At 49.5% G+C, this 27,932-nt stretch overlaps 2 protein-coding genes across 3 annotated transcripts in view; one reads left to right on the forward strand and one right to left on the reverse strand.

Moving 5' to 3' along the window:
* Window positions 1-4,831: 4,831 nt before the first annotated feature.
* On the forward strand, window positions 4,832-6,453 carry CEBPD (CCAAT enhancer binding protein delta). Its single transcript, XM_055545942.1, has one exon. It carries the CDS (start codon window positions 4,890-4,892, stop codon window positions 5,658-5,660), a length of 771 nt encoding a protein of 256 aa, XP_055401917.1. The 5' UTR covers window positions 4,832-4,889; the 3' UTR covers window positions 5,661-6,453.
* A 406-nt stretch (window positions 6,454-6,859) lies between these two features.
* The window catches only part of SPIDR (scaffold protein involved in DNA repair), a 280,562-nt gene continuing 259,489 nt past the window's right edge, over window positions 6,860-27,932 (reverse strand). For both annotated transcript variants that reach the window (XM_055545940.1, XM_055545939.1), the window contains 9 exons: window positions 27,621-27,705; window positions 26,502-26,645; window positions 26,356-26,415; window positions 23,891-24,095; window positions 22,912-23,058; window positions 13,176-13,269; window positions 12,326-12,443; window positions 12,056-12,109; window positions 6,860-7,315 (listed from right to left, as the gene is read on the reverse strand). In XM_055545940.1, the coding sequence (XP_055401915.1) occupies window positions 7,181-7,315; window positions 12,056-12,109; window positions 12,326-12,443; window positions 13,176-13,269; window positions 22,912-23,058; window positions 23,891-24,095; window positions 26,356-26,415; window positions 26,502-26,645; window positions 27,621-27,705 (1,042 nt within the window). In that variant the 3' untranslated portion in view covers window positions 6,860-7,180. The remainder of the gene's footprint in view (window positions 7,316-12,055; window positions 12,110-12,325; window positions 12,444-13,175; window positions 13,270-22,911; window positions 23,059-23,890; window positions 24,096-26,355; window positions 26,416-26,501; window positions 26,646-27,620; window positions 27,706-27,932) is intronic.

A 27,932-nucleotide genomic window follows, 5' to 3' on the forward strand; every position in this document is an offset into this window, starting at 1 on the left:
TTGCGACCCCATGGACTGCAGCATGCCAGGCTTCCCTGTCCATCACCAACTCCCGGAGTTTACTCAAACTCATGTCCATTGAGTCGGTGATGCCATCCAACCATCTCATCCTCTGTCGTCCCCTTCTCCTGTCTTCAATCTTTCCCAGCATCAGGGTCTTAATGAGTCAGTTCTTCCCATCAGGAAACCAAAGTATTTGAGCTTCAGCTTCAACATCAGTCCTCCCAATGAATATTTAGGACTGATTTCCTTTAGGATTGACTGGTTTGATCTCCTTGCAGTCCAAGGGACTCTCAAGAGTTTTCTCCAATACCACAGTTCAAAAGCATCAAGTTTTCAACACTCAGCCTTATTTATAGTGCAACTCTTACATCCATACATGACTACTGGAAAAACCATAGCTTTGACTAGATGGATCTTCATTGGCAAAGTAGTGAAAGTAATGTCTCTACTTTTCAATATGCTGTCTAGGATGGTCATAGCTTTTCTTCCAAGGAGCAAGCATCTTTTAATTTCATGATGCAGTCACCATCTGCAGTGATTTTGAAGCCCAAGAAGATCAAGTCTCTCACTGTTTTCCCATCTATTTGCCATGAAGTGATGGGACCAGATGCCATGATCTTAGTTTTTTGAATGTTGAGTTTTAAGCTAACTTTTTCATTCTCCTCTCTTACTTTCAGCAAGAGGCTCTTTAGTTCTTCTTTGCTTTCTGCTGTAAGGATGGTGTCATCTGTGTATCTGAGGTTGTTGATACTTCTCCCGGCACTCTTAATTCCAGTTTGTGCTTCATCCAGCCTGGCATTTCGCATGGTGTACTCTGCATGTAAGTTAAATAAGCAGAATGACAATATACAGCCTTGACGTACTCCTTTGCCAATTTGGAACCAGTGTGTTGTTCCATGTCCAGTTCTAACTATTGCTTCTTGACCTGCATACAGATTTCTCAGGAGACAGGTCAAGTGGTCTGGTATTCCTACCTCTTGAAGAATTTTCCATAGTTTGTTGTGACCCACACCACCAAAGGCTTTGGTGTAGTCAATAAAGCAGAAGTAGATTTTTCTCTGGAACTCTCTTGCTTTTTTTATGATGCAGAGGATGTTGGCAATTTGATCTCTGATTCCTCTGCCTTTTCTAAATCCAGCTTGAACATCTGCAAGTTCACGGTTCACATACTGTTGAAGCCTGGCTTAGAAAATTTTGAGCATTATTTTGCTAGCGTGTGAGATAAGTGCAATTGTGCAGAGTACACCATGCAAAATGCTGGGCCAGATGAAGCACAAGCTGGAATCAAGATTGCCAGGAGAAATATCAATAACCTCAGATATGCAGATGACACCACCCTTATGGCAGAAAGCCAAGAGGACTAAGAGCCTCTTGATTAAAGTGAAAGAGGAGAGTGAAAAAGCTCGCTTAAAACTCAACATTCAAAAAACTAAGATCATGGCATCTGGTCCCATCACTTCATGGCAAATAGATGGGGAAACAGTGAGAGACTTTATCTTTTTGGGCTCCAAAATCACTGCAGATGGTGACTACAGCCATGAAATTAAAAGACGCTTGCCCCTTGGAAGAAAAGCTATGACCAACCTAGACAGCATATTAAAAAACAGAGACATTAGTCTGCCAATAAAAGTCCATCTTGTCAAAGGTATGGTTTCTCCAGTAGTCATATATGGATGTCAGAGTTGGACCATAAAGAAAGCTGAGAGGCAAAGAATTGATGCTTTTGAACTGTGGTGCTCTAGAAGACTCTTGAGAGTCCCTTGGACTGCAAGGAGATCATACCAGTCAATCCTAAAGGAAATCAGTCTTGAATATTCATTGGAAGGACCGATGCTGAAGCTGAAATTCCAATACTTTGGCCACGTAATGTGAAGAACTGACTCGTTGGAAAAGATCCTGATGCTGGGAAAGATTGAAGACATCTTTGAAGGGGACAACAGAGGATGAGATGGTTGGATGGCATCATCAACTCAATGGACATGAGTTTGAGCAAGCTCTGGGGGTTGGTGATGGACAGGAAGGCCTGGCATGCTGCAGTCCATGGGGTCACAAAGAGTCGGACACAAGTGAGTGAACTGAACTGAACAGACAGAATAAAACACACAGAAAGAAACTTACCCAAGAAGGTAAAGGGCTTCCTTGGTAGCTCAGCCAGTAAAGAATCCACCTGCAATGCAGGAGATCCTGGTTCAAATCCTGGGTCAGGAAGATCCACTAGAGAAGGGAATAGGCTTACAAACTCCAGTATTCCTGGGCTTCCCTAGTGGCTCAGCTAGTAAAGAATCTGCCTGTAGTGTGGGAGACCTGCATTCGATCCCTGGGTTGGAAAATCCCCTGGAGAAGGGAACAGCTACCCACTCCAGTATTCTGGCCTGGTGAATTCCATGGACTGCATAGTCAATGGGGTTGCAAAGAGTCAGACACGACTGAGCAACTTTAAAAAGGAAGCAAAAAATCTATAATCTGAAAACTAAAAGACACTGATGAAAGAAACTGAAGATGATGTAAACAAATGGAAAGATATGCCTTGTTCTCAGACTGAAAGAATCAACGTTGTTAAAAGGACCATACTACACAAGACCATGTGCCAATTCAATGCACACTGATGGCCTGTGGCAGTGCTGACAGGCGGGGCTGGGAAGGTCAAGTGCTTCTCCTTCTTTTGTACCACTGGGAACATGAGCCAATCTGTGGCAGGTGGACACCCGACTCACAGAATAAATCTGTTCTCCGCTCTGGATGCTTTGTCATCTGGGGGCTCTGTCTCCTAAATTCCAGAGGCTGAAGTGAATGCAGAATGTTTGACTCATTACAGTAGGTTTTTAATGAAATACACAGGCTTTAGCAGTGCCATGGATGTGTGACCCCAATACCCAGTGGCTCCATTCTTATAGTCCTTACACAAAAAAATCTGAGAAGGAGGTGTATCTAAAAAGCCTGTCCTTGTAACTTCACTACTGTCTGACACAGAACAGGAGAATCATCCCCTGAAGAGGGCACTAAAGTCACACTTTCTGTCCTTTTGATGCTGGCACTTCTCAGAAACTTTGTTTCAGACTTCAATTTGGAGAACTCTTCTTGCCTGTATCTTACACGTTATGAAGCACCCAAAAATGATCCGTTGTGAAGACTGACATGTGACTTCTCAGTGTTAGGAACAAGCCAGTCCCACTTTCTAACCCTGACAGTGCCCCTTAGCTGGAGTGTGTTCAGGTACGCCCAGTCCCCAGAATTTCTAGAGGACAGACTTATCTGGAAAATCCACCTGAAGCACAGCATCTGAAAAACGTCCATAGCAACATTCTACGGGACTGGGGGTGGTGGGGGGGTGGGTGGAGAGGGGAGAGGAGATAACTTTACTCCGGTTAAAAAACGGGGGAAATAAACACGGGGGAATCCAAGGCTCCAACATTTTCAAGAAAACGCTTTCTTATGTGACTGCTTCCTTTGGACAGTCCTACTCAGAAAACCACACAAAATCACTCAGAATCAGAAAACTCAAGATTCCTAACAATGAGAAATCATGAACAACTTTGTATTTACCTTGGATAAATTAATAGGAAAAGACAGTAGGTGGAGACATTTAAGAAATGAGTGTGAACTACTGACACAAAAGCTAAACTTTAAATCGTATTATTGTATTTCTATTGCCTTTAAATGTCATAACAAATTCCTACTTTGTTGGTCTATGATCTTTCTCATTTTTGGAAAAGGGAAGAAAATTCTTATCGAAAAGGTATCATTAATTACTAGTTACTTCATCTAAAAAATATGGGCGTAGTATCTCTCAAGCTCAATCCCAATGACATCCGAATCTACTAATCATGTCACCGAATTATTTTCAGGAGAATACGGTTTTCCGTGCAAGTATTTATTTTGCATTCCCTGACTAGGGAGGGCTTTAGTAGCGTTTTTTTGACTTCCAAAATAAATGTGTTTTCTGAGGGTGTGCATGAACCACACATTAGAAGTTACTTTTGGAATACTGTGGAAGGTTGTGGGGCTTGTGGATTGCCTGGTGTTGGGAAGTAGCAAAATGAAAAAGGATGTGGACTGAGGCCCGGTCTGAAAACTGACTGTGATGTGAAAAATAGAACTAACCCGAAATGCCTGACCCAAATTGTAGCAAATGTTTACCAACAAAGCCAATTGACAACGACAGTCTTCTCCTGAGTTTTGTAAGGTGAAAAGCTAGCAAGTTAATACCTTGTCAGAGCTACTTGTCTAAATATTATCTTTCTCTTAAAGGGGAACTACCCCACTGCTTTGGATCCAAAGGCGCTTCTTTTTGGAACACTGAACAGAAGGGAAAAAAAAAAAAGTCTGGAAGTATAGATAGGACCGAAGTAAGACACCACCGCAAAACGGGACTGCTCTGTGAACCTGGAAGCAGGGTCCGGGGCGCGGGGCTCACAGGAGCTGAGCTCGGAGTTCTCGGGCGCTCTTGGGGTTCATGGGCGCGCGGGGTTCGAGGCTCTCCTTGGCCACAGGCGCGCTCCCCAGACATGGCCGAGCCTCGATGGGGCAGCGTCCCGACCTCCCGATCCCCGCGATAGGGAAGCACCGCGGCCCGAACTCCCTGAAGCTGCGGGGCAGCGCCCCGGTGCCCTAGTTCGCGAGCTGGTCCGGTGCCCGGTTCTGGTTCCGCCCCGACTCCGCGGGCGCGGAGGCGCCGACCCACCAGGAGGAAGAAGGAGGCGCGGCCAAGGGAGGGTCGTTCCCGGCAGCGCCGCGCGGGCCGGGCCGGCGGGCAGGAAGCGCGGGGGAGGCGCGCGGGCGGGGGTCCCGCGGTTCGCGGCCGGGGCGGGGCGTGCGCGTCAGCCGGGCTAGAAAAGGCAGCGCCCGGCCCGCCCGGGGACCGCGCTCGCCGCCGGCCCGACGCCGCCATGAGCGCCGCGCTTTTCAGTCTGGACGGCCCAGCGCGCGGCGCGCCCTGGACGGCGGAACCCGTTGCCTTCTACGAGCCCGGCCGCGCGGGGAAGCCGGGTCGCGGAGCCGAGCCGGCCGCGTCCGCCATGTACGACGACGAGAGCGCCATCGACTTCAGCGCCTACATCGACTCCATGGCCGCCGTGCCCACCCTGGAGCTGTGCCACGATGAGCTCTTCGCCGACCTCTTCAACAGCAACCACAAAGCGGGCGCCCTGGAGCTACTGCCCGGGGGCCCCGCGCGCCTCGGGGGCCCTGGCCCGGCGCCGCGACCCCTCAAGCGCGAGCCCGACTGGGGCGACGGCGACGCGCCCGGCTCCCTGCTGCCCGCGCAGGTGGCCGCGTGCGCGCAGACGGTGGTGAGCCTCGCGGCCGCTGCGCAACCCACACCGCCCGCGTCGCCAGAGCCGCCGCGCCGGAGCCCCGCGCCCCCAGCGCCCGGGCCCGCGCGAGACAAGGCGGCAGGCAAGCGGGGCCCGGACCGCGGCAGCCCCGAGTACCGGCAGCGACGCGAGCGCAACAACATTGCTGTGCGCAAGAGCCGCGACAAGGCCAAGCGGCGCAACCAGGAGATGCAGCAGAAGCTGGTGGAGCTTTCGGCCGAGAACGAGAAGCTGCAGCAGCGCGTGGAGCAGCTCACGCGGGACCTGGCCGGACTGCGGCGCTTCTTCAAGCAGCTGCCCGGCGCGCCCTTCCTGCCCGGCGCGGGGGCGGCGGACGCGCGGTGACGCGGGGGGCGCGCGGGCTGCGGCCGCACTGCCTGGAGCCGCCGGGCCGGACTCCCGCGCTTGGCCGGGACTCGGACAGCTGCCGCGTGGACCCTAAGTTACTGTGACGGCAGCTTCTCTACATCCTACGCCTAGGATGCAGCTAAGGTACATTCGTAAAAGAGACTTTTCCGACAAGCCTTTGTACTGTAGATACGAGGGAAAGACTGAGCATGCTCACTTTTTTATACTGATTTTTACAGTATTTGTAAGAATAAAGACGCGTTAGACCCACTTTGATTCCTGCGCTCGCGGCCCTCCGAACCCGCAGGGGAGGGCGCGCGTCTGGCTGACTTGCACCCCGGGGCCGGTCATCCCGGGTTACTTTGCTTCTCAAACAGGCCGAACTCCACCTGCGGACGTGCTGGTTAACTTGCCGAGATCCGTTCGGGTGGAAGGTGCCCGCGCCCCGAGAACGTGTTGGAACCCCGTTGGAGTGCGTCCCACCTCGAGTGGGGGTCTAGGGGCAAGGAGAAGAGGGCTCGGTTACCCGAAAACCAGCCCGACTCATCTTGGCTTTCATGGGATTTGCTTTCACTTTCCTCACTTCTGTAGTCAGCTTCAAGTAGATTTTCCAAGTGCGTGAAGTACAAGTCATGTAGGAGATGGAAAGGACAGTCACAAAGCTACTTAAAACTGGCTACCTTGCCAGTACTTGTAATGTTTCAAAGATTAACCTGAAAGAATAAATAAAGTCGTTGCCTTTCCCCCATGAGAGTGGGTATTGGGCAGCCTATCTTTGTCTTGGCTGCTACCTCTGTATTATGTAATTTATTAACCGTGGCCTGTCATGATTATATTGTCATAGGGAGGAAACAAAATCTTTAGTGTCCAGAGATAATTAGTCCGGGGTTTTACTTTTAACTCAGATACTCTGCCAACAAGGTGAACGATGACCCAGCTCTCCTGTGGTGGGGTGGCCTTGTCTCTGCACCCAGTGCTAACCAGACCTGTTGTTCTCTCACTTTATCTATACTTTACTCATAACAGTTTGACCTCTGACATAGTGCCCCCAGAACATTTTCCAAACAATAATAATGAACTGCAAAGCACTTAGGTTGGACACTGACTGTGCAGGGCAGTAATAGACGAGAGGACAAAGGTTTGCCCTTTGCTGGGTATTCTTTGAGGAAATGTTAAAAGAAATGGGGAAAAAAAACTTTTGAATCATGGTAAAATTTGAACAGAACACTTTAAAATTACAGTAGGACAAAATAATTTTTTCTACTGTATTATCTAAAATAAATACGAAGGCCTGAAGCTTATTTAAGCTTTAACATGCAGAAAGGTAATAAAAAATATATAATCATAGAAAAAAGTATTTTGATTTATAGTTTACAAAGCCATTTTACTAACATGAAGTTCCATTTCAAGATCATAAAGTACATTCACTTTGCCCAGGGTTAAGAAATTACCCAAACCACCACCACCTCTCAGCCACTTGGTAAAGTTCACAGATCCCGTGGCCGTTGCCAGTGTTCTCAAGAGGCTCTCCCCTCGCTCAGGAGCTCAACCTCCTCCAATCCCACGCTGCTGGTCGGGTGGGTGGTGATGCACTGGACAAAACAGGTTAACGGCCCCACCTCCTTTCCGAGGACACTCCTCACTTCGTAACTCTGCAGGGAGGAGAGGCAGGCTGGTTAGAGCAAACAGCCCTGGACACCCTGTTCCCCGCCGACTCAGCACACCACAGCCAGAGCAGGAGGCCCTTCCCTGGCCCGTGACCCTCTCCGGAGGTGAGAATAGGCTGCGATACAAGCAAAGGAACTGCTTTTTTCTGGTAGCTGAGTTTGTTTTTACACAAGAACATCAAGAATGTCTCTTATCTATGTCTGTCAGTGGATACAAGGCGCACACCTCTCAGCTGGCCGCTCTAGGACAGAAGCTGGGGGGGGAAGCACACGGGAAGCCATGCCGGGGTCCCAGTGGGAGTTCCATCGCGCCTGCCGCTGACTCCCACTTCCGCAGTCGACCAGCACTTGTGGTCAAGGACTTGCTCTGCCTGCCTCAACAAGGTATCTCTCCCAGAGCTGCCCTGAGCTAAGCGCCTCTCCCCATGCTGTAGAAAGGCCTTCCATCTCACTGTCTGATGACAGTCTCAGGGAACAGGTTAGCCATGGGCAAGCATCATGTCCACTTGGGAATGCAGAGCTCCAGGCGGCGGGGCCCGGTGACCAAGTGGGGCAGTATGTTGTGCCCTCCTGGTCTCCAGGTATCAGACCTAAGGACACTTTCTTTGGGGGAATAGGGCTGAACAAAAAGAGAGGCTTATTGGTCTTCAGGAGGACTGAAGCCTCAGAAGGTCACGTGTTCTTTGGGAAGTTTCTCCACAGGACCTGAGGCGCAGTGCTGGGGCTCCTCCCAGCCCGGCTCTGTGCCAGACACCTGATGGATGTCTGTGATCACTGAGTTCAGTGCTAACTTGCCCCTTCCATCATTAACGTGTCCTGGCAGGGAGACCCAGGCTGGGCGGTCAGCAGCATGGCCAGGGTTGGCGCGTCTGTGTTCCTGATGGGCACCTCACTGCCCTCACCCCGTGTCTGGCTTCTTGTGAGCACGGTGTGGTGGGAGGGGCATGGAGTGTGCCCCATCCCTGCTCAGGACCAGACGCATGCCGTGAGGGGGTCCAGACCATGCGGGTGTCTGGCTCAGGGCCCAGCGAGGTCCCAGCCAACAGGAGCATAAGGGCCAGCCAGGGACTGGGGGACATCTGTGACCACAGTCTAGCCTTGTGACTGCTGCCCAGCAGAGCCGTGTCCAGACAGTGGGTCTGTGTGCACAGTGTAGACACACTGAGGCCTGAGATGGCTCCTTCTGCAGCAGTAAATGTCCAGATTGGTCTGGGATGTGGGACGCTGTGAAGCCAGCTCACTGCAATCCCCGTCTCCCACCTACAAGACAGGCACAGCACCAAATGCCCTGTTTCCCCACCGTGGTTCACAGGGAGCTCCGACCTCGCTGGTAGCACGTTCAGGTAAAGCGGGGGAGAGAGCTGAGGTCCACGCAGGTGAAGGGGGGAAATGAGAGGATGAGACTGGACAGTGTGGAGGCCTCCCGCCGGGCTCCTGTGGCCAAGACATCAAGGTCACAGCCCCTCGGTCACTCCCAGGGCTTCTGTGCTCATGAGGGGCCTCGCACAGGCGCAGTGGCAGGAAGGCGGCAGAGATGCTGGAGAAGGGGGCGGGAGGTTCCCACTCAGGGCTGAGAGGGACAAGGTGATGCTGTATGCCGCTGTGTTGTCTACGAGGGCTTCCCCTGTGTGTATGCATGGGGGGCCCAGGTCCCCTGGATACAAGCACTAAACTCTGACTTGGAAAAAAAAAGTCTGCAAAATACCCTCTTTTTAAAATGCCAGGTTTGGCAGCTATAGTTTTCAATAATAACTCTATCATTTATAAATAGAGATTTAATTATACCTATATTGGGGGGAAATTGACATGAAGAAGTTAAAAACCATCACAGTACCAAACTCACACGTGCTTGTTACATGAATACATGTATTTGTGTATGTGAGTATAAAACGTGCCTCTGTTTTTAAAAGATATAGTGTATTTTCTTTGACTCTTGCTTCTGTGATGTCACTCAGGTAGAGTGGTGGGTGTGACCACTGCCTTCACATCTGAAGCTGGACCTTGTTAAGTGGAGACCTGAGACCCAACACTCCAGGGTCCTACCAGAAATGGCAGTTTGTTCTGGGAATGCAGTCATGGTTCTCATGGAGAGTCATCTGATTCTTTGCAATTTATGAATGTACATCTGCACCCTAAACTGACAGAGTTCAGGTGGTCTTCATGGCCAATGCCCCCCTCTCACCCACACCTGTGTCCACTTCCTTCCAGGTAGACATAAAGCCTGAGAATCCCCTGAGTGCAGAGGCGGGGTTGGGGGTGACAAGCTTGGCACCTCCCCAGTCCTACTGGCCTTGCCTCTGCTGGCAGAGCAGCACAAAGGGGACACTGAGGTGCTCGCCACTGGGCCTCTCAGCCAGGGCACTGGTGCACATGCCCCACACACGTGGATCACATACACACAAGCACACACAAGCCTCCTGAGCTCTCTAGGATGCAAGCAGTCGAGAAGTCGAATGTGTGGGAGGTACAGCCTGCCTCCATTAAAAGGGAATAAGTGAATGAGTGGGTTCCTACCAGGCCTCTCAGACTCCAGGCCCCTGAAGAGAGCAGGAGGTTGAGGGCCACTGTCCAGGGAGCCTGGGGCCCAGGAAAGGCACCTGGGTTACTGCAGGGCCCATGGATGCTCTGGGTGCCATCCCCAAGCACTCGGCCATGGGCTTCGATTCGTTCTGCTGTGTTCTCCCTGAGAAGAACTCCCCCAGCATCCTCCATGGTAACAAGTTCCAAATGGCTCTGACACAGACAGAGCTCTCCTCCCTGAGGGCACGAGGTGAGGTGGACCTGCCATATTTAGTGTCTGTTTAAAGCCCCCTACCTTGGAACTCGCCAATCCATGAGCCTTACCCAAGGACCAACAGTCACCGAACCACAGGCTCACCACCCGTGAAACACAGGACTTCCATCTGAAGAGAACACACGCAGGGTCCCTGTCGTCCCCACCCAGGCTGACTACCCTCTAGCTGTCGCTTGTGAAGACTGCAGTGACCTTCCCTCTGCGGGTCTCTCTGCATCCGACAGGAGCCCTGTCCCTGTGGCCTCTCCAGTCAGCGTGGCCTCTGCCCATCTTGAGGACAGCAGGGAGCATGGTGGCTGGCTGCTCTAACTGCTGATTCCCATCGCACTTGCACACGATCAGGGACACCTGTCCACAAGCCCTCCTCAAGACATTGGTCCCCACCGCACAGCAGCCCCTTGGATGAAGGTTTGTTGGGGGGAGGGGGCAGGGGGTCAACAAGTTGCTCTAAAGAGGTGCATGAGGCCGGGGATTCGAGTTGGAACCGCAGCCAGACCAGGGCTCCTTACAGATTCTGTGCACGGACATTCTGATTTACTCAAAACTCTGACATCCGGTGGTAAAGTAAAGAGTGTAATAAGTGCCACTTCTCCCCCCACCCCTAAGCCCAGGAGGGGCTGGCAAGCAGCGAGGAGGGCTGCATGGAGCCTCCAAATTCAGGCTGGATGCAGAGTGGGCCTGTGGCTGTGGGAACCCTTAGCGCTGCCGATGTGAGCATCCTCTTTGCCAGCAACTGCAGGAGCTGTGCACGTCTGCCACCTGGGTTTTGAACCCTGAAGGCAGACACGCAAGCCCCTCACAGGCTTCCGCATGGCTCTGACATGGACAGAGCTCTCTGCTCCATAAGGGTGTGAGGCAAGGCAGGTGTGTGCAATTAGGTGGGTGTGTAAGGGAATGCAAGTGTGTAAGGTAAAGTGGGTGTGTAAGGTGAGATAGGTGTGTAAGGTAATACCAGTGTGTAAGATGAGGTGGATGTGTAAAGTGAGATGGGTGTGCAAGGTGAGATGGGTGTGCAAGGTAAGGTAGGCCTGTAGGTGAGGTGGGTGTGTAAGGTTAGGTGTGTAAGGTGAGGTGGGTTATAAAGGAATGCACATGTGTAAGGTGAGGTGGATGCGTAAGGGAATGCCACTGTGTAAGTTGAGGTGGTAGTATAAGGTAACAGGTGTGTAAGGTAACAGGTATGTAAGGTAAGGTGGGTGTGTAAGGTAAAGTTGGTGTGTAAGGTGATATGGATGTGTAAGGAGGTAGATGTGTGAAATTGGTGTGCAAGATAAGGTAGGCATGTAGGTGAGGTGGTTGTGTAAGGTGAGGTAGGTGTGTGAGGTAGGGTGGATGTGTAAGGGAACAGGTGTGCAAGGAAAGGTGGGTGTGTAAGGTGAGGTGGGTGTGTGAGGGAATGCAGGTGTGTAAGGTGAGGTGGATGTGTAAGGGAATGCCAGTCTAAGTTGAGGTGGGTGTGTAAGGTAACGTGTGTGAGGTAAGGTGGGTGTGTAAGGTGAGATGGATGTGTAAGGTAATGCCAGTGTGTAAGGTGAGGTGTGTATGTTCAGGTGGCAGTCTCTTTCAGGAGCATGCCTCACACCTCTTCACAAAGCCACCACCATTAAGTCAGGGCAGCTCTGAGAGGTTTCCATGCACTCAGACTTGAGAATACCCAGCAATTTAAAAACTGTATGTCTCAGATAGCTGTTCTATTAGGTCTAACTTGAAACCTTGAGACCATCCTATCACAGTGGAAGCCAGGGGACAGAGCCCCATATCTCCTGCAGGACTGATGAGAAGTAACCTCAGTTCTGAAAGGGAAAGGCGTGAGTCAGAGGAGGAAGCAGGGACCGAGCTGAGCCTCCAGAGTCTGACCTCTGTTGGTGCCCAGCACACAAGGAACAAGCAGAGGGGAGAAGCACACACCCAGGGGCTGGGCCTCCACTTACCCCATCCTCGCAGGCAGCGAACCTCAGGAGCGAAGAGATGCTGTCTTGTAGCAGCTGCAAGAACCACCAAGGGGGCTGCATCAACACCCCACCCACTCACCGGAAACACCCCTCCTGGGGACTGATGTGTGGCTCGAGGCCACCAGCTCCACTGCAGAGACTTGAGCCTTCCCTCCCTGGGAAGAGACCAGGAGAGGCAGCCCCCTCCTGGCCGCAGGTGAAGGGGCCCTGGAGGTAGACACAGATGCACCAGCCCCTGCCGGCTCCTACCTTGACCCTGACTGTGCACCGGGGTCTCGAGGGGGAGTCCAGGAAGACCTGCAGGTGCCTCCTGAGGATGGGCATGGTGACCACGTGGGAGCAGTCCCCACAGGAGAAGGTGCCGCTGCTGTTGGAGACAAGAGGACGGAGAGTGGGAGCCTCGTGGGGACGGACAATCCCTGCACCCCGGGTCTGGGCGTCATGTTCAGAAACCCAGGTTTTGACACAGGCCCGAAGCAGCCTGGGCGCAGACATCTGGCCACTTGGGGAGTGGCCGGAGGAGGGAGAGACCTGGCAGGGAGCTCACCCGGCTGAGCACCCGGACAACAAGGGGCGGGGCCAGGCAGACCTGCTCTGGTCACCTGTGTCCCTGCTCCTTCCTGCCTCCTAGGAACCTAGCTCCACGCTCCCGTCGTCTCCAAGCCCTGCCCTGCGCTGTCTGGTCTGGGCCCGAGGCCACCACCCAGCAGCTGTCCAGCAGCAGGAAAGTGAGGGCGCCCTGGGTGCCTCTAATGGCCAGTGGGGCCAGAGGACTGGCTCAGAGGGTGGGTCCAGGGTGTGTGGGGGGCAGGGGGCAGTAATGCTGGGCAGGAAGGGATGTCAGCTTGCGAAGGGTCGCCCGTGCGGTCACCAGCATGCCACACATTTGTGTTTGCCCTAAGTTCTTTCTCTCCCACCTGACAACAGAGGAGCTGAGGAAGCCCGCTCTTTTCTCTTCTAGGACCAGAGGAGCCTCAGGGAGCAGCAGGAGCGCAGTGGTGACTTGGGGAGAAAACGTGCCCAGCCTCCTTTGGCAGCTCGGCTGCCCCATGTGCCCCCTTGGCCCCAGGCCGCGGGGTTCCTGGCGGCTGCCCCCTACCTGTCTGCCAGGCTCCGTTCCAGTCTCTCGCTGCCACACAGATCACACACAGGCCACGAGCAGGCAGTGCTCTCGTCCACAGCAACCACGGTGCCTGAGGTCAGGGAAGTGGAGCTGGGCTCAGAGGCGGCTCTGTCCCCCAGCCTCTCTGTGCCCCTCAGGTCACAGATGGTAACAGAAGGTACCCAGGTTTGTTTCCTCAATTTGTGAGTTTATATAAATGCTCCTAAACTTATTATTATTACTTCCCTGGTGGCTCAGATGGTAAAGCATCTGCCTACAATGCGGGAGACCCAAGTTCAATCCCTGGGTTGGGAAGATCTCCTGGAGAAGGAAATGGCAACCACTCCAGTATTCTTGCCTGGAAAATCCCATGGACAGAGGAACCTGGTAAGCTATAGTCCATGGGGTTGCAAAGAGTTGGACACGACTGAACAACTTCACTTTCACTTTCAAACTTATTATAATTCCCATTTATTGCACTAAGTTACAGCAAAGGACAAGTTTTAAAGTGTAAGCCTATTACCACCTACCTGAGTATTTTTGTCTTTGCGTTCTCCCAGCATGCGTGTTATGAGTACGTGACAAGAACGCGTGCCTGCGCCGTCACGTCCTGCCCTGAGGCTCTGCATGGCTGAAGATTTACGTCAGGGTTCCCCTGACCACTCTCCAGACTGGACACTAGGCGTCCAAACTGCTCTAGGACAAGGCAGCAGGCATCTGTCTACTGGGCCCTTTCTGTGAAGGGCCCTTCCCCTGGAATGGACTCATGGAGTGGAGACACTGAGTCCAAAAGTGTGAGCCCAGAGATGGCAAAAACCCTCAGAGGTGCATCCCACAGAACCTCTGGCTCACACTGTTCACACTCACCCACTGCCTGGACGTTTACAGTAAGCATCTGCCTCCTGGATGGTGGAATGGAATCCCACAGCTTGGTTTCCACTTTCTTGATACGGAAAGATTCTTACTGGTTTGTTAGTATCTCTTCTTATGTGGTTTCCCTATTTCTCTTTACTCCAACATTTGTGATTTATTTATTCAACAAACAAATATGTATACAATGTTTTTTAGTGTGGGATATAAATGTAGCACTGTGAACATAAGAATAAATGCCACAATTACAATGGACTCCACAGTCTGATTGGGAAAGCAGATAAACAAATGAGTAAAAATATCGTGAAATATGGGAGAAAATATCCGCAAAAGACACTCTGATAAAGAATTGCTATCCAAAGTATACAAATAACCGTTAAAACTCAATAATAAGAACCAGAATAACCTGATTAAAAAATGGGCCAAAAACTTCAACAGACACCTAACCAGAGAAGATACACAGACGGCAAAGAAGCACATAAGAAGATGTCCAGTGTCATGTCATGAGGGAAATGCAAATGAACACAGAAGTGAGACACTGCTGCACACCTATGAACACAGAAGTGAGAGACTGCTGCACACCTATGAACACAGAAGTGAGACACCCCTGCACACCTATGAACACAGAAATCAGACACTGCTGCACACCTATGAACACAGCAATGAGACACCCTTGCATACCTATGAACACAGCAATGAGATACCCTTGCACACCTATGAACACAGCAATGAGACACCCCTGCACACCTATGAACACAGCAATGAGACACCCCTGCACACCTATGAATACAGCAATGAGACATCCCTGCACACCTATGAACACAGCAGTGAGACCCTGCTGCTCACCTACAGGGACGGCCAAGTACTGAGCACTGACGCACCAAATGCTTCTGAGGATGTGGAGCAACAGGAGCTTGCAGTCACTGCTGGTGGTAATAAAACATGGTATGGCCACTGTGGACAGTTTGGCAATTTCTTACACAATTAAACACTGTCCTATGGTACAATGAACCAATCACACTCCTTGGTATTTTCACAAAGGAGTTGAAAACACAGGTCCACATACACATTGCTGCTGCTGCTGCTGCTGCTAAGTCACTTCAGTCGTGTCCAACTCTGTGCGACCCCATAGATGGCAGCCCACCAGGCTCCCCCGTCCCTGGGATTCTCCAGGCAAGAACACTGGAGTGGGTTGCCATTTCCTTCTCCAATGCGTGAAAGTGAAAAGTGAAAGTGAAGTTGCTCAGTTGTGTCCGACCCTCAGCGACCCCATGGACTGCAGCCTTCCAGGCTCCTCCGTCCATGGGATTCTCCAAGCAAGAGCACTGGAGTGGGGTGCCATTGCCTTCTCCACATTGGCATGTGGCTATTTACTCTTAATTACCAAAACATGGAAGCAACCAAGAAGTCCTTCAGTAGGTGAATGGATACATAAAGTCTGGCTTATCTAGAAAGTGCAACATTGTTCAGTAATTTTTAATAAATGAACTCTCTGGTCATGAAAAGACATGAAGGAACCTTAAATGCATATTACTAACTGAAAGAAGCCAATCTCAAAAGGCTACAGACTGTATGATTCCAACTATAGGACATTGTGGCAAAAGCAAAACTATACAGATTGTGAAAAGATCAGTGGTTGCCAGGTATTAAGGGGGAGAGAGGGCTGAAGAGGTGGAGCACAGTTTTAGGTCAGGAAAACCACTCGGTACAGCACTGTAATGATGGCCACGTGTCATAAGTTTGTCTAAATCCACACAATGTAGTCACCAAGAGTGACCCCGGCTATAGTATGACTCTGGGTGATGACAACGAGCCGGTACAGGTTCATCAGTTACATCAAACGCACCATCTGGTGGGGATGCTGACGGTGGGGGAGGTTGTGCATGTGTGGGGGTAGAGAGAATGTGCAAAATCTCTGAACCTTCTGCTCAATTTTGCTAAAACTGCTCTAAAAACTAGTGTCTTGAAAAAAAAAAAAAAGTAGAATATAAAATACATGCTAAATTGAGAAATGGAAAAGATCCCTGAGAGGGGCCTAAGAGAGGCCCTCTAGGCTGGCCTAAGGGTCAGGGGAGGCTTCCTGAAAGAATGGAGCTGAGGTGGGGCTGCTGGTAGGGAGGGGCACAGGCCCACCCTTTACCCTGGTGGGGCTGGAGGCCAGAGAGGCAGAGAAGAGAAGAGGCAGGTGAGACAGCAGAGAACTGTGCAGGCCAGCACCTTCCAAGTCTCCTTGGGATTCTAGACTTGATCTTGGAAGGGATGAGAAGCCAGGAAGGAATTTTAAACAGGAGATTGAGTTGGTCTAATTTTCTTGGAATGTGAAGCACTGTACATACCATCAAGAAACACTGCAAATCTCAGACCATCCTTGTTGAAGAGTGGTGAAATAAGACATCTGAGAAAAAGTAAGATGTGAACTAAGTTTCCAGAAACACTGGAGAGTCATCCTTCCCACTCTTGGAGCAAAGAATTTAATTTTCCACTAGAACAAACATTAGGAGAAAATTTATCTGTAGAGGATAAAATAATGAGAACTAAGTAGGCTTGGTTTATTAAAATGCATTCCTGCAATGCATCCTTGAATGACTTTTTGAAAAGGAAAATAATACATCCTGATTTAAAAAAGACTGCCTAGCTAATTCCATTGTTCTTACAAATCTAATCAAGATTGAGTCAAAGTTAAGCCAGTAAAAGCACAGCCAGAAGGCACGTCTTCACAGAGGGCAGAGTCCAAGCTGAGGGGAGGGCTCCCAGCACAGAGACTCAATCACACAGTTATGGCGAGTCTGCTAAATGAATTAAGAAAAAGAAGACTGGTACAAACCACAGTTCCTTTTATCCTAGGGTACCCATGAGTGCTAACAATAGTTACAATTACATGGGATTAAGCAATTTCCTTCCAATTACAGAACACGACTCGAGCTGAGGAAATATATTTTGTCTGGGGTCTTCATACCACTGGCAACCCCCTTCTGGCAAGCCAGGCGACGGCTGGATCTGGGTTCGATCCCTGGCTCCCAGTGTGCATAAAAGCTATGTCCACACTATACTATGGCTTATTAAATGTGCAACAAATGCATAATGTCTAAAAAACAAACACCTTGATTAAAGAATACTTAATTGCTAAATTATGCTAACCGTCATCTAAGCCTTCAGCAAGCTGCAATCTTTTTGTAATAGCAGCATCAAAGATCACTGATCACAGATCACCATGACAAATATAACCATAATGAAAAAAATTGAAATACTGCGTGAATTACCAAAATGTGACACCAAAACACTAAGTGAGCTACTGAAAAAACAGCAGGGATAGACTTGCTTGACACACAGCTGCCACAAACCTTCAATTTGTAAAAAGCATGGTATCTACCAAGCGCTATAAAATGAAGTAAGCCTGTATTAAAGAAATTGAATCAATAATTCATAACTTTCCAAAACAAAGCACCAGGCCCAGAGGAGTTCACTGATCAATTCGAGCAAACATTTAAGAAAGAAATGATACCAATCCTGTGCAGTTCCCTCCAGAAGACAGTAGCAGAGGGAGTACTTCTCAACTCATCCCCTAACAACAGCACGCACCTAATTCCAAACCCAGATAAAGACACTACCTGAAAAGACAACCACAGACCAGGATCTCTCATGAACAGAGCTGCAAATGTCCTTAGCAAGATATTAGCAATCTAATCCAACTATATATAAAAAAGGATTATACCATGACCAAATGGGACTTATTCCAGGTTTATAAGCTGATTCAATACTTAAAATAATCAACTACTGTAATTTATCACCGGGGTTCCCTGGAGGCTTAGCACCAAAGAATATACGCCAGTGCAGGAGACATGGGTTCAATCCCTAGGTGGGGAAGATCCCCTGGAGAAGGAAATGGAAACCCACTCCAGTATTCTTACAAGGAAATTCCATGGACAGAGGAGCCTGGTGGACTACAGTCCATGGGGTCATAAAGAATCAGACATGACTTACCGACTAAATAACAACAGTCTATCATATCAACAGAATAAAGAAGAAAAATCATATGATCGTATCAATAGATGTAGAAAAGCCACTTGACAAAATCCAATACCCACTGATGATAAAAACTCTCATTAATCTACGAGTAGAGGAAGTTTCCTCACCTTGGTAAAGAACATTTATTAAAAGCCTACAGGACGACCCAGAGGGATGGTATGGGGAGGGAGGAGGGAGGAGGGTTCAGGATGGGGAACACATGTATACCTGTGGCAGATTCATTTTGATATTTGGCAAAACTAATACAATTTTGTAAAGTTTAAAAATAAAATAAAATTGTAGTTGGAAATAAAATAAAATAAAATAAAATTACTTTTTATTGAAAAAAAAAAAAAAAAAAAAAAAAAGCCTACAGTTGGAATAAACCAATAAAGAAGTTCTGTGATTTAGGAAAGGATGACCTTAAAGGATTAATACAGAGGAGGCCTAGATGACAGAGGACAGCAGAGCAACCAGTCAAGGAAGGTTCAGAGGGACAGAGGCTCCAGGAGAGAAATTACATAGGAAAAGGATGGCTCCAAGGATCTGTCACCATTTTTGAGGATTTGGAAAATAATTAAGAGTATAGAGCAGGCAGTGTAAGTAAAACAAAATTCAATACAAAACTCCATGAAAAGAATCATACAAGAAAGGAAATAGAGTATGTACTAGTTTCCTGTTCAGTGAAAAATATTTATATAATCATTATAATAAAATACCATTTACTGTTTTTCATCTATGAGGATCAATCTGCAACAAAGGGCAAAGCTTTACAGCTGCAGAACGGAACATTATCGATCTTAATAATCAGAACTGACTGGAGGGGAAGTAAGAGACCGGTACATTCTTTCCCTTCAATATGTGGAATAAAGAGATATTATCTTTAGCTGTAAAAACAACAAACACTCAAAACCCTGACAGCTGACATCACTGACTAATGGTGGGAAAGGTGGTGCTTTCTCCTTGAGATCAGGAACAGGGCAAGGAGGTCTCTCTCATCACTTCTCTTCAATCTGGTGCTGGGAATCCAGCTAAGGTGAGAAGGCCAGAAAAAGAAATAAAATGGATAGAGACTGGGAGTGAAGAAAAACTTGTCCTTGTTCACAAGTGACAGTTTCCTATATAGACTATCTCAAAGAATCAACAAGAAAAAATCTAGCGCTACAAAATGACTGTAGCTAGGTTGTAGGATACAAAGTTAAAATACAAAAGTCAATTGCTTTCCTATACACTAACAATGAACAAGTGAAATTTTAAATTAAAAACACACAATACATTTATATTAGCTAAAATAAATAAAATACTTAGGTATAAGTGTAGCAAAATACATACAGATCTATATGAGAAAAATTATAACACTGCTGAAATACATCAAAGATCAAAATTATAAGAGAGACAGTCCATGTTCACATACAGGAAGACTGAACACTGTTAAGATGCACATTTTTTCTAAGGTGCACTGCAGATTCAACACAATTCTCATCAAAAGCACAGCAAGTCACTTTGTGGATACCATAAGCTAAGTTTCAAGTTTAAACGGGAGGCAGAAAGGCCTAGAGTAGGCAGGACAATACTGGAGGAGAATGGAGCTGAGGACACAACACAACAGAGCCACCATCAGCAAGACAGCATCCTGCCCTCGAAAGAAAAAACCAACGCAACAGAATCACACCCACACGAACACAGTCAACTGACCTGACATTGCAATAGAGAAAAGACAGTGTTTCCAATTGTGTTACAACAACTGACAAACACCCGGGAAAAAAGGAATCTAGAAAAAGACCTTGCCTCTTTTACAAAATTTAACTCAAAATGGATTGTATACTGAAGTGTAAAATGCAAAACTATAAAATTCCTTAAAGAAAACAGGAAAAAAATCTTTTTTTTTTGACGGAGCAATGAGTTTTTAAATACAACATCAAAACCACAATTCATGGGGAAAAAGAAGTCTATGTTGGACTTCATTAAAATTAAAATTAGTCCACAAAAGACACTGTTAAGAGATGAGATGCCATAGATGGGAAAAGATATTTGCAAAATACCTATCTAGGACAGGACTGCTATCCAAAATATATGAAAAACTCAAAAAACTCAATAAGAAAGTGAATAACCCAAATAAAAACGGACAAAGCCCTTCGCAGACACCTCACCACAGAAGATATACAGATGTCAAATAAACATAGGAATGACGTTCCATAGCACATGCTGTCAGGAAAACACAAACTGAATCAGCAACCTGACACCAGCACATACCTGTGAGAATGACTGACGATCTACAACCTGAGAATACCCAGTGCTGGGAGGACGGAGCAAGGGGATGTCACATGTCACAGCTCTGCTCCAGGAGCACGAGGAGGTCTGTGTCGGGCCGGGGTCACTCCACAGGCACCTCTGGCCATAGACCCTCCACCAACACTGCCCCTCTCCAGACAGGTCACAGTGGACACCTGATCTCTCTCATCTTGGGCTGTACCTCCCGACACTCCCTTTGGTCACCACGTCCAGACATGGGTTGTTCAGTCTCAGCCTCACGTTCTGCCCTCTGAAGGGTCCTACAGAAGCCTCCTACAGATGCCTCCGCCATCACGCGAGGAGGGAGCACGGCTTCTGCTGCTGCTGCTATTTGTGATTGTGGCCCACATGAAAACTATGTCAGACATCACGAATACACCCAAAGAACAGGAAGTAGATGTCCACCCAAGGACCTTACATGAAAATTCACAGCAGCATGAATTATAGGATCAAAAAAGTGTGCATCCACTGATGAATGGATAAATAAAACAGGCTCTATCCGTATGATGGACTATTCAGCCCCAGAAAGGAACAAAGCCTGAGAAACGCCTTGAAAATGTCCTGCTGAGTGCAAGCAGCCAGAAACCAAGGAGCACACAGCGTATGATTCATTCACATGAGTGTCCATGAGGCAGAGGGCAGAGGAGCGGGAGCCAGGGGCTGGGAGGGGATGGGATGTGCATGCTGACGGACACAGGGTTTCTCTCTGGAGCTAGTTAGTGGCCATGCTTGCACAACTGTATGAATACACTACAATGAGTTGCACACTTTAAAAGGGTGAATTTCTGCTCGTTGACACTGTGATTGAAAGCTAGGCTGCCACTCTATTTTCAAAGCCAGTGAGACGACAAAGGCCAAAACGTAAACTAGGAGGGGTTGCACACTACTGTAAACGGACTGCCACCGAATTTCTCATTCAAATGGTTACATTTTGTATTTTGTAAATCTCACTGTAAATTATTATTTCTTTAAAATGTGAGGTTCTTTAGGAAAGGCAAGTCTCTGTCTCACCACTGTCTGCACGCTCCTGGCCTGCATCTCTAGGCTTCTTACTCCCTGGCTGCAGGTTACAGTGGTCTGGCTCCAAACCCTTCTCAGGAAGCCAGCTCTTCAGGTACATTTTCTCATAAAATGCGGGAGGGGTTTGGGGGTGGGAACTGTCACCTGGAGTCACTTCTTCCTCCTTCCACTGGCTCTGAGCCTGGATGACCTACCCTGGGAGACCCGAGGGGATGGGAGCCTAGAGAGCACAGGCCGCAGACAGGCTGTGCGGCTCTGCAGAGTCCGGCCTTCACGCCTGTCCACCGGCCCGCCCATCCTCCAGACTCTCAGCCAACCTCCCCTGTGCTCCTCCCAACAGCCAACAGCCAGCCCCCATTTTACTCCAGAGTCGACCCGTGGTGCTGAAAACAAGGCTTCATCAAGACAAAAACCTGACTGTTCCACTCCGTTAGCACAGCTGGGACAGCAGAACAGGACAGGGCCAGCTGGCCACCTTGGCCCCTCTGCTCCAGCACATGGAGCTTGTGCAGCTGTCCTGGGTTTCCCACGTGCCCTCCCACCTTCCTGAAAGGCCTGCACCAGCTCTGCCTGGGCAGGGGTGGCAGTCTTGGCCCCATCCCTGCTGTCACTGGCTCCAGCCCCCGAGCCCCCAGCCAGCCGCCCGCCTGTGGCAGTCGGAGCACAGAACTTCGGCTTCCCTGTCAGCCCATGTATTCCTCAACCTGAGGAGTCTCTGAGGTCAGTCCTGCCATCCTTGGAGCAGAGATGAGAGAGTGGGGGCAAGAATAGACCCAGCTGACGGCTGGAGCCTGCCTTCTTCAAGTCCACGAGCCTGAGGAGCTACATCTCGGTGGGAACACTAGGGTAAAGGGAATGCACTGAAGGAAAACACAACGGACACGTGCTCAGCCTCACAATCACACAGGGGACTTGGGCTCAAGCAGCAGTGGGGTCACAGCCTTTGCCATTCATAAAAAGCACACGGGGTTTGGGGGTCGAGTGGCCCTGGGGTGGAGGACACAGGCCTGCAACGTACGTGCGGAATCTCTGTACATCTTCTGTACGTCTCTGTACGTCTTCTGGAAGCTGACTAGCACGGTGCTGTCCCAGATCACTGTTCCCCTGCGTATCCAGTCTCCTGACTGAACCCTCCCTCACATCCACCTCCGTCCTGAATCCCCCCACCCCCGACTGCCACCCCCGCCACACACACCTCTGCCACCTCCTCCCACTCCGGAGCTCACCCACCCTGCCCCATCAGCAGGCTGGGCAGGTCCTGCTCGCCCCCCGCCCCACCACCTCATCTGTCGGGCTCACCCTCCCCTCCCCCTCGGCTCAGGGCTCCTGTCTGTGCCCACAGGGAGGGCCCGGGATAGGCACTCGGAGCCCCAGAGGCTGCCAACCTGGCTCTGCTTGTGTCTGAAAGGCCGGAGTCTTTTCCTTTTGTTCCTCACGTACCATATGTCAGGTACTCAACAAACACTCACTGAATAAATAACGAACACAAAGTGAGTGGGGTATTTAAGAAAATACAAATCTCTCTTCCATCAAGATTGATACATACCTTGGATGCTGCAAATGGAGTTGACCCGAGTGCCAGGGCCCAGCTCATCCAGACGCAGGGGGCCTGTCAGCTCCCAGGCACCCACGGTCACACCCTCACGAGGTTTCAGAGGCAGGAGGACAGTTCGGCCAACACAGACAATCTGACCTGCCAACAGAGATGCTTTGGATTACTGCAGTTCTAGGTTTGAAACTAGCAAGTTCTCCTGCCAGGAGAGACGCATCCTTTGCCAGCCTCCTGGCAATTAGGGGCAGAAGGGGTGGCCAGGGGCACTGGCGTGGGGCCCCTGTGTGTCCAGGGACACAGCCTGTGCAGAAAGGGAGCCAGAGCTGTAAACACACACAAACACGGGTTCACATTTGATGCAGAAAGACCAACTTCGTGTCACACAGCTTCAACACTGAAAATACGCTGTCCAGGCAAGGTCCTACTGTGGTTCCTGGAAAGAGTGCTGACGGGTATAAGCACAGAGTCAGGTCTCCATACCTACAGGCTCCACATCTGCAGACTCTAGCCAGCTCGGATGCAGACTACCGGGGTTGGAAAACACTTAGAGAAAGTTCCAGAAAGCAAAATGTGGATTTGCTGCACATCAACCAGTATTTACACAGCCTGACATGGCACAAGGTACATGTTTTACAGGGTTTACCTGGTAAGAACATGTATGTAGGTCACATGCGAACACCACCTTTCTCTAGACAGAGACTTGGTGCTGCAGAGGGTGGACATCGAAGGATGGACATAAATGCTTGAGCTCTCTGTTTGTTTTACAAAGTGGTGCTCTAGACAGCAGCTTTGTTACTTCTGTACCCATAAAGCGTGACCCCAACAGATCCTCCCAGTGACCCCAGCATCACCCCTGCATGCCAGCACCACAGGCGGGGCTCTATTCTGTCTAGGCAGCTGTCACAGGGGCCTGGTCTGCAGGGAACTCTGGGCCAGGGGACAGACCAGCGCTTTCAGTAAGAGGAAGGCGTACCCTGGTCTCGGAGAGCATCCCGGAAGAGGAAGCTCTGGGAGGTGGCCTTGCAGAGAGCATCCCGGACCTCCTGGTCCAGCAGGCATGAGGCAGCCACACGCACAGGCACGGTTCTGGGGAGGCTTGAGTCCTCGTCCAGCGTCTGCAGAGTAATGTCGGTCACCACCAGCCACATCTCCCTTGGCTCCAGAAACAAACTGTTTGCCTAGAATTCAAAGTCACGGTCAAGGCTATTAACCAGGTAGCTCTTCTTAAATCCAAAATTATTTTTAAAGGCAATAATCTTAGATGATTATTATTAACACTAATATTTCTGATATCCTTTCAATAAGTATTTCCACAGATGCAACGGCCTTTGCATATGTGGTCATCAGCACCCCAGACATGGCCAAGCCCAGTAAGCTCCAGCCCTGTCGCTGTTCTAAGGGCTCCATGGCTGGGGGGAGGCCTGCCCCTCCCTGGCTCCTCTCTCCAAATCCTCTGACCAAAGAGGAAGAAGCCACGCATTTCCTCCCAATCCCACGTCCACAGGGTGAGGATGTGAGTCATCACAGTGGCTTCCACGAAGCATACACACTCTTCTCTCCTGCGAGCTGTAAGTGTCCCAAGGATGAGGAAGTGTTATGAATGAAATGCTCACACCCCTGGCCCCACGGATGCACGTGGTGAATCCTACACTCCAGTGTGACGGTCATGGACACAGGGCCTTCGGGAGGTGGCTAGGACACAACTACATCACAGTCTTCTGCCATTAGGACTCAGTAGATGCACATGGGGACAAGGATCTGACTGGAAATTCCCCTGGGATCAGCAGGGCCGGGCTATAAGAAGCTGGTTGGCATGAGGGTCTGGGTGTTGCTGGGATGGATGGTGTGGTCAGGCTGACAATCCCACATGGCTGGTGGACATGACTGGGCAAAGAAGGTGACTGGCGAGGTCAGGAGCTGTGAGCTGAGTGGAAGAGGTGGTTCACATGGTTGGGAGGTTGATTACATATAAGAAATTAGAGAAGTTTATACTGAGGAAAGTGAGAGCCAGGTTTCTCAGAGCTGGATGAGGGAGTAATTAATACAGAAGTGAGGAAATCTAGAGTCAGTTCCATGGTTATGGCCTCGAGTTGGAAGTACTGGTATAAGATGATGAGTTTTAGGTAGAGACAGGTGTAAAGAAAGAACAGATGTGGAGTGGTAGGTACATGTGCATGAGGACACACACATACTCCCTTGTTCCATCTGCTGAGATGGCCCAGCAGCAATGAGCCCACCAAGGACCCAGATCTTGGCTTCTAAATGCCATTCTTCACTAAAATCAACCAGGGCTCCTTAGCAGACAGCTGACTTCAGAGCAGAGGAAACACAAGATGAGTCTGAAGCATCTTATTATTGCAGAAAGTAAGGGAGCCCTTGAGGAGTGATGGGGACACGTCCAAAGGACACGGGAGCTGTCCTGAATCTGGGGAGATGTAAGCATTGGAATAAGTGACAGTTACGGATAACAACCCATTGAATAAAAATTCAATCTACTAGTTCAAGCTGAGATAAATGACTGAATGCATAAATAAATCATGGAAATAAAAGTTCCTAAGTATAGCCAATGCCAACTAATAAATGTAGAAAAATGCTGGAATTAGAAAATTATCATTTAGCCACTATCAGAGTAATAATTCAAGCAAGATTCATATAGATGTTATAATGAATTGATAAGAAACAGGATATTAAAATAGTCTTAAGCTATCTTCCTACAAAACATTTGTTACACAGTTATTAAGCAATAAGTATGGAATATTTATTAGTTAACTTTAGAGTAGGGAAATCTTAATCAACTTAATCAACTGGTATCATATCACAGCACTGGGACAGCTCAACTGTGTGCTCCTGGTATGAACACAGCATTTTTATGTGGCATAGATCACAAATCTCTTTGTGATCAGGCAAATCTAAATGGAGGGGCATTCTGTTAAGTCATCAACCTCTTCTTCAAAAGTGACAAGGTCATAAAAGAAAAGAAAGATGAAGAAACGTTCCATCTGAAGGAGACAGAAGGGACAGGACCCCAAGGTCCCGCACATGGCCTTGCACTGGACGGAGGAGTTCATCTTAGCAAATGATCAGTTTCTCAGGAAGGGCAAGGATTTCCACAGACCAGCTGAAGGTGGCAGCGCATCTGAACACTCCTTGCCCCTCCACCTCTGGCCCAGCTGCAGGGCTGTGGGCAGGAGCCAGTGAGTGACAGCCACGAGGCTGCTGCTCACGTCCTGAGAGCACACTCTGCTGGCTTCACACCCAGGACTTCATGAGAGGCCGCAGCCCCACCTGCACAAGCCGTGCACTTACCACCATGTCAGTGCGGATCGCGCATAACTGGCATTCAACAATGCTTTTCTGTTTGGGGACTCCACCCATTTCTGAGGGAGATTATCCTTTGGTAAGCTGTACGACATGTGAAGAGAAAGAGAGATGGATCACCTGTGGTCTCCGGTAAATCACTCTGGCACAGAAGCTGCAATGGGTACAGAGGCCGTCCGTCTGGAATGGATTGAAAACAGTGCATAAGTCTCCCCAAGCCCACACACAGCAAAGCAACAGAGGCCTGGCACACAGAAAGGCACCACCTGCAGAATTTCTTTTAAGAAGCGGGGAGTCGGTGGCTGGTAAAGTTCCGCAACAGGGTCGTCTTCAATTACATCAATCTGCCCCACGTCTGGATGAGCGCTGAGGATGTAACAGAAGCTAGGAGGAGGCAAATGAGTTTTCTCCTGTTTAAAATGAAGACAAAAGTAGAACATGAATGCACTGCCAAAAGACTCAAATGCACTATTAAAATAAATTGACTCTTCAACAGAGCCATCTCTGCTCACAGATGCAGACTGACTCTCTGCAAGGTTCTTTACAGATGGGGTTGTTTCTCTCTGGACCCAGCATGAGAGTTTCTGTGCTCCTGAATTTATCACCAATTCAAGATGTCATTCTAGAAATTCAATCTCCAGATTTACTAAAGACTCCATTCACAAAGTTCTTCCCTGTGAGGCATCTAGAAATGGCATTTCTGACTGGGCCGCTGCTCCAGCTCTGGACAGAGCTACTGTGTCCGCCTGTGCCAGGAGTCAGAACCACACAAGCAAGGGGCCAGCTCTCAGCCTGGGGAGCCAAGGCCTGAAGCAGTAGCTGCCAGCCTGCTGGACAGGGTTCAGAGCAAAAAGGACAGATACTCTTCCTTAATTTTGCTACCTGTGGGCAACTAGCTATCATACACGGCGTGAGGAAGAAGGAGAGGCAGACCTCGAGCTGAGCTGAGCTAGCGGTTGGACCAATGCCCACAGATTCCGTGCACTGAGTCTCTGCTCTAACTGGTACTGAGTGGTGGTTCTACTACTGACTGGAAGGAGGCAGGGAAACCACGTGCTTCTTGTTGGGTGCAAGGCTGAGACCCTCAGCGTGCAGTGGCCCATGACAATGGGGGTGGAGAGAGGTCACCATAAAGGAACCTCCGGAAGCACGCATGTGACATGGTGGAGAAGGTAGCCAGACTCCAGCCTACAAGTGAGGCAGCAGTGTGACCTCTGTCCTGGCTCACACTCACTGGATCCAGGCTTCTCAGGGGGTGTGCACTGTGTGTGTGTGTGTGTGTGTGTGTGGGTGGGGGGGGCGGTGCCTCAATGCCAGGCTAACCTCACAGGGTTTCTCAGGAGGTGCACTGTTCTGTCAGGGCAGTGCCTCAATGCCAGGCTTACCTCGAAGGCTGTGCCAGGGCCTGTTGCTTTCAGAGCTGCCCGTGGAGGCCACATGGTGTCAATCAAACTAAAAAGCTCAGCCATCCTGAAAAAAGAAGAGATGCTGATCAGTGAGCCGGTCAGATGCAGGCTGAACACCAAGAAGCCAACATTCAGAATACGTGATGAAGTCAGGGGCACACACACAGACAGACAGACCTTGCAACCTGGAATGTGTAAGCTCAGGAAAGAAACTGTTCACTAAATTATCATGCATTTGATATGTCTAGAGAAAACTCGAATTCAAAAAGACACATGCACCCCAACTCTCAT

This window comes from Bubalus kerabau, chromosome 14 (assembly GCF_029407905.1).
Source record: "Bubalus kerabau isolate K-KA32 ecotype Philippines breed swamp buffalo chromosome 14, PCC_UOA_SB_1v2, whole genome shotgun sequence".
In the NCBI taxonomy this organism is placed as follows: domain Eukaryota; kingdom Metazoa; phylum Chordata; class Mammalia; order Artiodactyla; family Bovidae; genus Bubalus; species Bubalus kerabau.